Here is a 14,597-nt window from a genome sequence, read left to right on the forward strand (position 1 = left end):
GCTATGAGCAAAAAAGTTTGATTGACAGATGACCGTTGATATATGATTGGCCGAATTTAGGTGTTCGGGCTGACGTATAACTAACTGGCCTGCAGAAGATAACGGGAAAAAAAACACAGATTATAAGACAGGATTTTTTTTTTAAATAGACATTTTCTAAAATTTGGGAAAATATTGACAATATGATTTCCCTACGACTTTAAATAAATAAAATTTGAAGAAAAAAAAAAAGAAATTGGAGAAAACAGCAATGTTACTCTCAAAACCTTTGTTTTCCAAAGTTTCATTTCTGGAATGCATTTTGTTTAAATATTACTTTACAAAATGTGTTTTTTAAATTCCCATTTACAAAACGTGCTCTTTGCTTGCAAACATATTGGATCAAAATTCCCTCCATACTTCATTGCTTTTGGTCTGTCCGACGCTAACATCCCTCTGCTCGTGCCTCAGCACATTTTAAGCAGTCTCAGAGACTTATTCCTCATGTTAGGGCCTTCAGTAGGCGAAATGTCTTTCCCCAGTCGGAAAACGAGCAGAAATACAGCCGCTCAACCGAATCTCTCTCGAACTAACATCATGAGCTTCTTCTTGCCCTTATAGATTTGCTTCAAGTTGTCTATAAACTGCGTGAATTGGATGTGTCCATCCAGCGCCATCAGGAACGTCTCCCTGGCCTTGCTGAGGAACTCGATGAACTCGCTGTAGTGGCGTGGGCTGATGTGCGTCAGCCGAGAGTGCGTGGTGTTGATGTAGGCCCCGATGGTGGCGTCCAGCAGCTGCCTGAGTGGAGCCTTGTCCAGCGACATCATCTTCCCCGAGTTCCTGCGACTGTGAAGCGCCACCATGCCCGGCGTGGTCAGCGTGCACCGCCGTAAGATGTCCGACAGTACCGTGGCGCACTTCACACTTTTCACCACCAGGGGGATGACGGCAGCCAGCTCGTTCTTTCCCAGCGAGTGGCTGAGGGCGCAGGCCCAGAGCACGTCGTTGATGGCCGGGTGTGTGTCTTGGTTGTAGCTGAGGTTAAGGTGCGTCATGGCTAACGTCGCTAGTTTGTACGCCCTCATGGGATAGCCGCGGTGCTCCATGTAGCGTGCTATTGTAAACAGCTGAGTGTAGTTCATTCCTGTAGAGGCCGCGTCCAGTACGATCTGGTAGGCCGTCTCGAAAGCGATGTGGTCCTTCTCGCATAGCGTCAGGGCAGAGAGCGCACAGTTTTGGGGGTCCTTCATGGCACACTGCAAGGCCAGGGTCCGGGCGGAGTTAGCGAGCTTTTCCTGCTGATTGCAGTCCAGATGAAGGCGGACAATGGTGCTATTGGACATAATGGTGCTGGCCACCACGCTGGTCGCTTCCGTCGGGGTGAAGAGCGTGAACCAGTTCTGCATGATGTTGTCTAGAGCAAACACACCTAAGGAGAGGAAGAGAGGCGTTAGCTTCAAGCTAGATTCAAACATGGAGTAATCGGAGACTGAGCAGGTAACTGATTGTTCAACAAACACATTTTGAGCATCAAAGCAGCGTCCAGTGCCTCAACTTAGATGAATTTAGAGCATTAAGCACAACGGTCTTGATTATAAAACCAGATAAAGTCCAGACAAGAAATTGCTTTTATTTGCTTTGATGAAAAGCAAAGCAAGTAGTTGGAAGATGTTTTTAAGTGAGAAAGTAAACCCCAAAATATGATCTTTACAGTCAGTTCATCAGGATTATAATCCTACTTTAAAATACTCTGAGCAGCAGACCTGCATGTACCAGTGGGCAATAGCACTGGTGTATGTGGTATATGAGAGGCCTCATGAGGCTGTGGATTTCCCGATGCCGTTTGTAGTGAGTTTGAGTGTGTATAAGTGGATTTTTTTTGTAATACACACACACACACACATATGTATATATATATATATATATATATATATATATATACACATACATACATATATATATATATATATATATACATATATACACATACATACATATATGTATGTATATACATATACACACATACTGTACATACACATTCACATATATATATGTGTGTATATATAATATACACACATATTTTCATACATACAAACATAAATATAAATATATAGATTCATACATATATACATAATAGGGGTGGAACGGTTTCGTGGTCACGGTTTTCGGTTCGGCATATGTTGATTGTTAGTCTGACATGTTGGTCGTGTTGCTGTTAGCATAAACAAATCGTGTTGCACAATGCTTGCACACTGTTGCACTTTTATCCACAACTTTCTTTCAGCCGTCATCGTAGGTCACTCTAAATGAAAAGTGGTCCCATACAGCAGACCTATAAAGTGCTGCTGGCGCGTCTTCCAACTCCTGTTCTTTCCCACTCGCCATACCCACACAATTCTCCACAACAACTGATTTTTTTCTGCTACACCTGGCTGCACTGCTTCGCTTCTTCTTCTTGTTTACTACTGGTGGTTGGCTTTGGTCGCAGTACCGCCACTTTCTGCTCTGGAGTGTAATCGCTTCGCCTATGAGAAAAAGGAGCAGCGCATGAACCGAACGCAACACACGCGAACCGAACCGAGACAGTCGAACCGAACGATTCGGACAGTTTTCATAAACCGTTCCATCCCTTATACATAAACATATATATATACACACATACATATCATATATACATTATATTCATAATATGGCAAAAGGTTTTGACATTTTAAGTTAACGTAGGCAATAAACAGTTTCAGCTCAACCAGCTTCTCTGATTAGTTGATACGTCGCATTGAGCTCCAAAAGTTACGATTCTCAAACTCTGGAATCTGCCATTTTGAAGTGTCACATCCCTCTAGATGTTCACAAAACCTTTCCTCCCCTCCATGCACTCACCATAAGCTTTGCATAGAAACTGTATGCCCCTGATCCTGAATGTTTTTTATCTTGATCAAATATAACAGTTTTTTATTTGCATTCCTTGTGGCATTCCTCAAAGCATAATACTCTGTACTTCAATTTTTTTCCACATTAATGTAAATAAATGGCTTTTGGCTATTTGGCTCATTGATAAAATGTCCTACTATTGTGAATTGCCTGTAGGAAATTTTCTGGGTGAAGGTTTGCATGGCCTCTGCATTCATGACTTTATTTCTCCTGGTACTCTACCAGGTTTGTAGTGAATCATGTTAGATACATTTAAATTCTAACTTGGTTTTGTTTACTAATTCTATTAAGCTTTGCATACTGATTCACATTTTTTTCTTTCCCCCATTTTCATTATGACAGCAGGGAAAAAAAATAAAGTTCACAACAGTGTTGTTTTCTTCAACGATAAGGATGGCAAAACCATTTTGTCGACGCTCCTTTCTTCACGAAAACTGACGAGCTAAACGAAGATCTTTGTTGACGAAAACATGACAAGTCATAGATTTGAGTTTTTGACTAAAAAATAGCGGGTTATCAGTCAGACGTTTAAACTTCTTAATTGCTTGTTTGATCCTGCCACCTACCTGCCATGCAGCGTTGCACATGCTGGATCATGGCAGCAGCAGGGTCTGAGAAAATAACCTGGAATGTTCCGGCACTGCACGCTCAACTCTGACAAACCCTGATCTGATCTCCCATCTATGCTTGTGTAAAAATGCGCCTTTGTAGTTCCAAGTCTACGCTTCACGCTAATGGTTCACTCTTAGCAGTACAGCTCTTCCATCGCTACTTAATAAACTATGTGGCTGATCATCCTCTGCCAAGTGTAAAAAAATCCCTTTGTCTAACTATCAAGATTTTTTTTCTTCCAGGTCACAAGAGGTGATACTAAACATTCTTTAATTTCTACCAAATTCTGTTTATTTTTGGACAAAGAGTCAGCTGAAAAGGTACATAAATCTTTGAATATTTCCCTCTCCTCCACTAGATCTGCTATTTTCACAACTTTTTTATAAAGTTTATTTGAATTCTATTAATCAAAGTTTTCCGCCGAACTGCAATGATGAACTGCACGGCAGCATTCCATACGAGGGGTGTGCAAAATAATCGTCATGATGATGCATCGTGATTCTAATTTTCATGATCTACTGCATCGATTCTTGACGCCAAGTATTGATTATTAATTTAAAAAATGAGTAAATAAAATTGCATAAATGGTTGGCGAACATCAGCCAAAAACAAGTGTATTACAACTTCAAGTCCAGTAGATGTCGCTGCGGATGTGTTGACGCACGCTGCCTTGTGTCACAAGCATTTCTACTGCGCCGAGTCATTCAAAAACAAAACATGGAGGAGAAAATATTGCAATGCATCGCAATAATTCAAGTATCGTGATACATCATGATAGAATCGCATCGTGGCCTGTGAATCGTGATTTGAATCGAAACGTGACTTCTTTAGCAATACCCACCCCTATTCCATACCCAGCAAGTGTAGTATATAGACAAGAGCTGTCAGTCTGGTAAAGAATCTGGTTGTTATTCGAAATTGTAAAGGTTCTTTTTTTTTTTTTTACAACATAAAGCTGACTAAAACTAAACTATAACCTTTTTAAGTTTTAGTCGACAAATCCGACTGAAACTATAACATATAAAATGTGACTAAAACCAGAGAAGTCAAGTAACGAAGTACAAATAATTTGGTACTGTACTTAAGTATACTTTTCAGGTATCTATACTTTACTCCGGAGGTCTCCAACAGGGGGTCCGTGACCCCTAGGGGGTACTGCATGGGGGTCGCGAAAGTTTTGATTGATTAGACTTTTTTTTTATATTCCCCCCTGCAATTTTTTCCACTAATTGAAATGTCTTTAAATCCACATTAACATGAATCCAACAGACTGTAGTAAACAGATAAAAGGAGGCAGAAGATGTTTTTCAGTCATCAATGCTCACATTCAGCTACACACAGGAGATCTTTCAAGCTGGGCACCGTTTCATTCACAACACCTGTCCCATCAACCAGGAATCACAATCAGAAATACTTTAATAATCCCAGGAAGGAATTACTTTCGTTACATTACTCTATATGTAATAGAGGGACTATAGGAGCAGTTTGATATAACAAATATTTCATACAATTGATATAATTAGGGGGTCCCCTCTCCATCTCACCATCAGTTTGGGGGTCCTTGGCCTGGAAAACGTTGAAGACCCCTGCTTTCCTCCATTACTTATTTTTCTTCCTACTTCTGACTTCTACTCATTACATTTTCACACAAATATCTGTGCTTTCTATTCCTTACATTTTTAAAACAAATGTTACTCCTTGGCTCCTTCCACATCTAGTGAAAACTAGTGTAATTGGATGATTCATATAACGCAAACACTCATTGGTTAGCTAAAGGAAATCATCAGAAGCAAGCAGGTGTTCTTCAAACTGCAAACGTGAATTGTCTATGCCATGCTACAGTGATGGATTCAGAAAAAGATGCTGAAATGTCTGAAAGGTCGGACACAGGCGAGAGCGTATCGAGAGATGGAGACCAACAAGACCTTCCTCATCCTTGGCCCTATCTCAAAGAATTTTTAGAAATAGTTAAAAAATTGAGCTTTCAATTCATATAGTGGCATCTGGCTGTTTTTTTTAAAGGTTACTTTATACTTTTATACTTTAAGTAGTTTTTGGAGCACATACTTTTTCACTTTTACTTGAGTAAAGAGGTCAAGTTGATACTTCAACTTTTAGTGTTTTTAAACTGCAGTATCTATACTTCTACTTAAGTAATAAATGTGTGTACTTTTGACAACACTGATTAAAACTAATAATAGTTTTCGTCCTGAAGACTTAGACTAAATCTAAGATGGCTGTTAAAAGCAACACTGGTTCACAAAAACAACAGACTAACAGTAAACAATTAAATTTATGATAACATTGTTTGTTCCCAAAAGGCAATCACAGTAAACTGAGCTTGGGGTTAAAAAAAAAGCAATATTATAAAAACTAATACAATCAAAAAGATGCAATGGAGGCATTAATTTGGTAAAAAGAAAATGTTCAAAAAGTTCCAAAAAGGAAGAAAATCAAATGAATATGAAAAACTAAAACAGACAAAACTTTGTTTCTTTTTTTTGGATGTGCTTGTGAAAATGAAAGGTCACTTAAATCAGTTTCCTCAATTAGATTTTCTGTCTCTAATTTTGTGACCTTTGACGTGGCTCTGCTCTGCATCCCCAACTGGAATGTTCTGAATGCATCCATTCAAGCAGCCCTTGCCCAAACAGGGAGCCGCTTGTCGCTACCGTTACGTTCACATGAAATCCTCCGGGAGGCGGGCTTCCCTCTGGACACAACTTCCTGCCTGCTTTAGGGAAATCCAGCAGGATCAGAGTCTAAACATAAAGACCCTCTTAATCAGCCCACAACATTCTACAATTACCGCCCTGTCGGTCATTTCTCACCCCTATAAATCCATCGTCTACTGTAATGTGGTGCAAAAGCCTTGAGTGTGGCTCACATCACAAAGCATGTGCAGACAGGAACACATTGAATTATTTCTAACTAGCTGTTTGCTTTTCCCATCCCTCAGGAGCCAAAGGGCACGGCAGACTTTTTTTTTCACGAAGGTTTCAACCAAAATCAAACAGCAGCTGCAGGATCCTCAGGCTCATGTGAAAAGCCTAAATAAAACAGAAGTAATCACAGCAGGGTCTGTTTGCTCAAGACATTTACCATTTCATTTATTCCTGCTTGTAATTTTATTATAAAATAAAAACTATAAAGATGTTCTGGATCCTGATGGCAGGAAATCGGGTATTGCTCTTTTTACCCATGAATTTTCAGTCTGTTTCTTCAATACAAAGGCAAGACTGTGTCTTCAAAGCATTGGCAGCAGCTCTGGCCTGAGGCACATGAATGACAGAGTGTCTGATATCCGCCGTCACCTGGTTGTGCATCATTAATCGACTCTTTAGGGTGGAATCAGATGTTGGTTTAACAAAACCAACAGCAGACAGGCATAGGAAGTGAGATCGCCTTGGCAGGCAGACTTTTAGCTGCTTCCCTTCACTGTTACCTCCCTTAAACAGCTATTAATATTAAGCATCTGGGTGGCATGGTTTGATGGAATCGGATTAACAGTGCAGGTCAGAACTGGAGCAGGGATCAGGTCCTCCGTATGATGCCGGTTTGTTAGATCTCTAAGCTATTGATCCCAGATGTTCCTCCTGATCACTGAATAAACCACCATGATTAGCTTTGTCTGATGACCTCATACTGAAATGAAAGACTTTGATTTAAAAATTTTATTCTGAGTGGACATTAAATTAGTCAATTCCTTCTTTCCTTCCTTCCCTTACTTCCTTTCTTTACTGTCCTTCCTTCCATTCCATTCCATTTTATTCATCGATGCCATTTCTCTGGCTGTATATGCAGACAGGTTTATTTGGTGGAGGGTTTTGTTTCTGTTTATGTTCAGGTAATTTAGTTTGTTTGGAAGTATGTGTTTGGTTTTATGTTGACTAGTTTTTTTTTTGTGTGTATTTGGTTGTTTCATTTATTGTTGTTTGTCAAATTGTATGAAATAAATTGCTATTCATTCATTTTCTTTCTCCCATTCATCTTTTCCCTATTATGTTTATTCCTTCTTAATTCATTTCCTTTTCTCTCCTCTATCTTACGTTTCCTTTAATATTTCCCTTTTTCCTTCCTAGCCTTTTTCTCCTTTCTTTTATTGTTTTACTTTCTTTTCCTCTTTTGACCCTGCTTTCTTTACTTCAACTCTTTCTTATGTTCCTTTTTTTCCTTTCTGCCTTTTTAGAGGTTTCTCACATTAGGGAATAGGGACTAAAGCCCAAACGGAGATGAAATGATTAAATATGTCCTTTAAAATAAAGTTGTCACTGATGCTAGCCAGTCTGAAACATCAAAATGATGTAGCCGAGCGGATTAACTAGAAGAGAAAACTGATAAACTAACTAAACTCCTATTCTCCCTTCTGTAACCGTCTTGAGTTAATGAATAATGCTCCAACATGGTTGGCTACTGACGCCGTTGTTACCATTTTACTGGTCGTGTCTGACTTTAGAACATATTACTCTGCAGACTAGATCCTTCTTAACGGACACCGACTACCTCCTTTTAGTAGTGCTGAAACCAAACCCACCGACTTCAGTAGCACATGTGACGAGCCAGCGCACCATCTCTCTCCTCCGCCAGTTCAGCGTGGACAGGGTCAGTCTCATCACCTGCGGGGGACACAAGAGGTCAGCAGAGTCCGCATCACATCTGGCGGAGCATGCATCTGTGTCTGCGTGTCATTCACCTGGAGGCCCAGCTCCAGGGAGACTTTGAGCAGCGTGAGGTCCGGCAGGCTGTCCATCAGAGTGGCGATCTTAAAGGCATCCTGGGCCAGTTTGAAGATGTGAGAGGAGGAGTGGATGTTCTTCTGGATGGATTCTAACACTGTGTGGAGCTTGCAGGCATCACCTAAAAACAGAACGACAGTTAAACACCAAGTTCTGCTCATACTCTCACTCAGACATTTTTTTTCTCCCACTTTCCACTTTTAAACCGCTTCAAGTAAATTGGACTGTTTTCTACAGGTTTCATATCATCACCATAGATGGCTTCATTTCCTCTGCATCTTCACGTCTGTATTGTGACACACAGGCCTGGTTTTCCTGTCACTGGGCGTGTGGAGTGTCGAGCTGTGGCTAATAGGCAACATTTCTTTGCGTCTTTGCAGAAAAAGGTTTCCGCTGACTAATAATGCGGAGTTTCGCGTTGTGTAGCAGCTAAAAGCAGAACAATCATTTCAACATGTTTAAGTCAGAACGTTCACAGCATGAAAATAAACTGTGGTGCAGATTCTAGAGAGCCAGTACCCAAAGTCATGGGCTTAATCAACATGTGGCTTGGAGAAGTAATCAGCAGTAACCTTTTTTCCACAATTTACTTCATTGTCACAGTTTGATAGACAAACTCTAACACCTAAACGCATCTAGACACTGGATAACCAACCTCCTTTTTGATATTTATAATGAGCGAAGGTCGAGTCAGATCAAGTGTAAAAAGATTCCTCAAAGATTATCAGGGTGTAATATGAAGACTACCAAAAAAATGCACATATGTACCGTATTTTCACGACTATAAGGCGCACTTAAACGTCTTTTTTTTTCCTCAAAATGTGCGGTGCGCCCTTTGGTGCGGTGCGCCCTATGTGTGTTGTAACTGCGACTTTTGAGACCACCTCATTGAGGAGATGATGAAAGAGTGGCTGAATGTAAGGAGACCAGGTGTTTTTTTTCCACTCATCACCATCGCTGTTAATATGTAACTCCATGCGTGCCCATCTCACAGCTGATGTGAAAAACATGGGGAAACAAATTAACGCTGTGCTTGCTGTTCAACCGCTCGACATCGGTGTGAACCGGACCCAGCAGGTGCAGCAGAAGCAGCGAGTTTACATGCAAAGTCAATGGTTGACGCGCGTATAGGTGCAGCAAAAGGTCCTGCAGCGCGTTTTGGTGCAGCACGTCGGGAGCGTTTAAGCATCTGACGCACCGCCAACGCGCTGCTGCTGCTCAGATGGAAAAATTGAAGTTTTGCTGCTGGACGCGCCGCATCAACCAATCAGAGAAGCTGATCTGGGAGCTGACAGCGAGACAGACACAGCGCTCTGATGACATATGATATTAACGCAAATGAAAAGGGCTGGATGGATGAGGAGATGATGAAAGGCAGGTGTATGTGAGAAGACTAGGTGGTTTTTTCCACGCATCACCATCGCTGCGTGCCCATCTCACAGCCGATGTGAAAAAAAGATGAATCAAATGAACGCTGTGCTCGCCGTTATCCCGGGGGTCTGACAAAGGAACTTCCACCGCTTGACATCGGTGTGGAGCGGCCGTTCACAGTAAGGCTGCGAGCGGCGTGGGAGCGATGGATGACAGACGGAGACCACAGTTTCATGATAAATGGAAGGCAGCGCCGTGCAAGTTACGCCGCCGTTTGCGGATGGATTGTAGATGGACTGTGTCTGCTGGCTCTGTTGTTCAAGCTTTCGCAAAAGCCGGCATTATTTCTGAGGAGCCGCGCTGCACGGAAAGTGACTGACAGCGCAGAAGGGGAAACTGGCATGTCTGATTTAGCGCAGCTGTTTTATTCAGAGGAATGCTGAGGATAACAGAGGATGATGACTTTGATGGGTTTGATTAATACTTTGTAATAAATACATGAATAAAGCACAATCATACTCAGTTTTGCTCCCGCTGTATTTTTCTACCTGAAAACTTAATTCAACAGCAGCCTCTGGGCGCGTCTCCTCCTCTTCAGCGCGGCGGCTGGCAGGTGTTTTTTCATCTAAATAATCTAAATCTTGCAGCTATATTTGCTGTGATCAGTGGGAATAAAGTAGTTTTAATATGTTTTTAAGTGAGAAAGTCCACCTGAAAACTTCATAATTGCAGTCAGTTCATCCAGATTATCTATTTCTGTCGGAGGCGCTCAGACCCCCACATACCAGCGGTGCACCGACAGGAGAAATCCTTTCGTTCACCGCGGCTGCTGGCAGGTGTTTTTTCATCTAAATAATTTTAGCTGCAGGCACCAGGATACCGGTAATAAAAGCGAACATATTCCGTCGGCAGGTTTCAGGATTTTAAGTTAATTTAGGAGTGATCACAGCGCTGTGTCATCTGCGATGTGTCTGTCTCATGGCCAGCTGCCAGGTTTGATTAATACTTTGTAATAAATACATGAATAAAGCACAGTCATACTCAGTTTTGCCCCCGCTGTATTTTTAAATACGCAGTAGAGGTATTTAAAGGTAGTAGAGGACATGTACCTGTATATAAAAAACGCGCCCTATAGTCCGGTGCGCCTTATGTGTGTGTTAAATACAGAAATGGGACACATAACTGAGAGTGCGCCTTTTAGTCCGGTGCGCCTTATGGTCGTGAAAATACGGTAATAAATACTCATACATGCAGTTTTGTTTAAAAAGCAAACAAATAAAGTGCTCTTCATGCAACTTTAAAAGGTTTTATGAGTACAGATTTAAGACCATGAGGTCCCAAACATGACTCCATGCTCCATCTCTATGCTCCTGTAGATTCCCTCCATTTCTGTGGCTCATGTCAACTTCTGTCTCTTGAGGGAGGAACCAACCTGAGAAAATAAACTGTCTGTGATTGGCTATAGTCCACTCCTGTCTCTTCAGACAGCAGCAAGCATATACATTTTAAACATAGATGCCTTATTGGATGCTGCAGGCAGCCAGGCCGACGTGCCTAGAGGGCGGCCATCTGGGTATCCCTTTGGACATCTGGGGTTTTGGGTCCCCAAGCGCTCGCCTCTGTGCTCTGGGAGGGGCGCGTCTTTGGCTCCTCACAACCACTATTGAGCATTTTTCCTTTGGATAAACTTTACATGCACAAGTGCACTCTCACAAACAACTACAGGTGCTTGGCTCCAGGTACTTAGAGATTCACTTCCATACAGAAAGCCCATATTCTTACCTACAGCTACCACAGTATGCATGTCAGATTAAAGAATACTACTATATAATAATACAAGTATTAAAGTGTTATCTCTTATATATATCCTTTGTTTGTGCTGCTCTTTTTATATCACTCCTCGCAGGTGATGAAGCAGACAGAAGACGTTTTATCGTTATCTCCCTTTCATCTCTTCTTTCTTTCATCTTTTCTCCTTTTTCCTTTCCTGTTCTACTTACATTGCAGTGTCTATATAATCTGTAACACTCCCTGCATGAATTATAATAAGGCTATTTATACGCATAAATCAAGCGGAACACTATGGCGATAGCCGTACTGCTCCATTTGTAAAAGTTAAATCTGTTGGGCTCTTTTCAGCATCAAGACACTTATTCTTATTGCCACATTGCAATAGGCAGGGCAGCCATCTAGGATTGGTTGTGACATGTAATAGAATATTGTAATATTATCTCTGACTCGTTTTTCATGTTATCAAAGTTAAATCTAAGTCACCTCCTATTCATTCAGACAGCAGCTGTCTGAACTGTGGTCCGATCCAAAATGGCCGCCCTCTAGGCACATCGGCCAGCGTCCAATGAGGCGTCTACGTATATAATGACTATGGTACAGAGTTCTTCCTGGCTTTGATAGTAATGTTGGGAAAGCTGATCTCTGTTCTCTTAAAATTGGTCAAAGCTCCATAATGAGCCCAACAGGTTTTACTTTCACAAGTGGAGCAGTACGGCTATCGCCATAGTGTTCTGCTTGATTTATGCATATAAATAGCTTTATTATAATTTATGCAGGGAGTCTTACAGATTATATGGACACTGCAGTTGAAGTAGAACAGGAAAGAAAAAACAGGAAAAAGGAGAAAAGATGAAAGAAAGAGGAGATAAAAGGGGGATAATGATAAAACATTTTCTGTCTGCTTCATCACCTGCAAAGAGAGAAAGAAATGATCTATGTGAACTAGATTAACACCAGCCGGCAGTTATGAAGAATGGTTTCCAGTGCTGGGTGCTGCCTTTTTAATAAGATTTTCTCTGACACACAGACATTTTACTTTCAGGTTGGTTCCAAAATCAAAGTGACAAAAGTTGACCCACACACAGAAACAGCTCCACACACAAGTAGGAGACGATCTACAGCATATATCATCATATCAAAGCTTTGCACTTCTTTTCGTACCTTTAGCAGCAGTGAGCATGGTGGAGGCCAGCTCGCACTGCTGGCTCTCTATGTGGCTGAGGGTGAACCAGCGAGGGTAGCGATTGGGCACCACAGACACTATGTGTTGAGGACGAGACAGGTCGGCAGAGGGGGCCGTGGACTCCAGGACCGGCAACCTGATGTGGAGGAAAACTTCTTTTAGTCAACACTCAATATCTCCTGGCTCACAGCAACATTTCAAGGAGGTAAAGAAGCTATCAAAGTGTAACGTTCATTTCAAAGGATCAATCGATAGCTTTCCTTTGTGCATCTGCACACCTGAGCTCCGGTGGATCTTAGCCTCGGGCTGCAGTCTCTGGAAAATGAAGCTGTTTAAAAATAACAACTCAATTTTCCTCCCGTTTCCCCACAGTTTCAATAATTCTCTTCTTTTTTTTTTTTCGGTGTTCTAGAAAGCATTGGTGCAGTTTAATAAAGGCCAGAGAAACGGTCAGGCAGAAACACTGATGGCGTTTATTTATTATTCACACGCTTTTGTAAAAGTGCTTCTCTGCGGTCTTCAATTATTCAGTGAATATTCCAGCAAAAGGAGGCTTTTTTTTTGTCATTAAACAATGTCTCTGTCGGATCCTAAATCAGCTTCCATGTCTGCGTCAGAGCAGAGGGCACTCACAGGAGGGCAGGAGAGCTGAGTCACAGTGGGATAGCATCTTCCTCACATCACATTTAGTGCTGGATCACAAGTCTGCACGCACTCATCATTTTTAGGCTTCTAGTGATGCAGGCTTTCCTATTTCCAGGGTGGAGAGGGAAAAACGATTAACCTCTATGGCTCTAAAAGCGACCGCATGGTGGCATTATTTGTAGCACTGTTGCCTTGTAGAAAGAAGGTTCCGGGTTCGATTTCCAACCCTGAGATCTGTCTGTATAAAGCTTGCATGTTGCAACCCTGACAGTACAAGCAGGAGAGGATGGATCTAAAAGATAAGATTTGATTTAAGATTTTCCCCCGTTATTGATGCCTTCAGACATGTTGCACTTCATCAAGTTCCTGGAATCATCCTAACAGCTCTCCTTATGGGAAACTGTGCCGTTCATTTAAATCGCTTTAGTCGTTTTTCCTGGCCGGGACCCAGACTCTGCATCCCACAGCTGGTTTAAGGTAGATAAAGGAAGCTCAGCAGAATTGTCAGCAGGTGGCACTGCAGGCAACATTACAGCCACTATAAAGCTATTAGAACAGGACTCATTTGACTTTAAGAAGTAGGAATATCTGAACATGAAGTGAGAACTTGGACCTGGAGAGAGGATGTAAGCTGGGAATCAAGCTGGGCGAGAGATATGAAATAGAATGAAGAAGTGATGAAGATGTTGAGCTGCAAGAAGAAAGGAAGGCTGATGAGGATGATGGAGAGATACAAGAGAGAAAGAGAATTTCTAATACAGAGCAAGAGCAATGGGAAGACTTTCTACTTGTTTTTTGTTTCCTTAAGGTGGAGGTCTTCAACAGGGGGTCCGTGACCCCTAGGGGATCCAAGGAGGTACTGCATGGGGGTCGCGAAAGTTTTGCTTGATTAGACTTTTTTTTTATATTCCCCCCCTGTTTTTTCCACTAATTGAAATGTATTTAAATCCACATGAACATGAATTCAACACACAGATAAATTGAGGCAGAAGATGTCTTTCAGTCATCAATGCAAACATTCAGCGACACACAGGAGCTCTTTCAAGCTGGGCACCGTTTCATTCACAACACCTGTCCCATCAACCAGGAATCAGAATCAGAAATACTTTAATAATCCCAGGGAGGAATTACTTTCGTTACATTACTCCATCTGTAATAGACTGACTATAGGACCAGTTTGATATAACACTATTTCATACAATATATATAATTGGGGGTCCCTGCTCCATCTAGCCATCAGTTTGGAGGTCCTTGGCCTGGAAAACGTTGAAGACCCCTTCATTAAGGGAAAAAATGTAACCTGGAATAAGCCAGAATGATCTGTATAGTTCAATCTGAGTGATTGG

General features: G+C 41.6%; 1 protein-coding gene across 1 annotated transcript in view; it reads right to left on the minus strand.

Moving 5' to 3' along the window:
- Positions 1 to 244: 244 nt before the first annotated feature.
- Positions 245 to 14,597, minus strand: part of zswim6 (zinc finger, SWIM-type containing 6) — an 85,368-nt gene continuing 71,015 nt past the window's right edge. Inside the window, exons 11-14 of the mRNA XM_038287004.1 lie at positions 12,585 to 12,742; positions 8,219 to 8,382; positions 8,060 to 8,141; positions 245 to 1,411 (exon numbers count right to left, since the gene is read on the minus strand). Of these exons, the coding sequence (XP_038142932.1) occupies positions 549 to 1,411; positions 8,060 to 8,141; positions 8,219 to 8,382; positions 12,585 to 12,742 (1,267 nt within the window). The 3' untranslated portion in view covers positions 245 to 548. The remainder of the gene's footprint in view (positions 1,412 to 8,059; positions 8,142 to 8,218; positions 8,383 to 12,584; positions 12,743 to 14,597) is intronic.

This window comes from Cyprinodon tularosa, unplaced genomic scaffold (assembly GCF_016077235.1).
Source record: "Cyprinodon tularosa strain WSP-4 unplaced genomic scaffold, ASM1607723v1 ctg233, whole genome shotgun sequence".
NCBI lineage: Eukaryota > Metazoa > Chordata > Actinopteri > Cyprinodontiformes > Cyprinodontidae > Cyprinodon > Cyprinodon tularosa.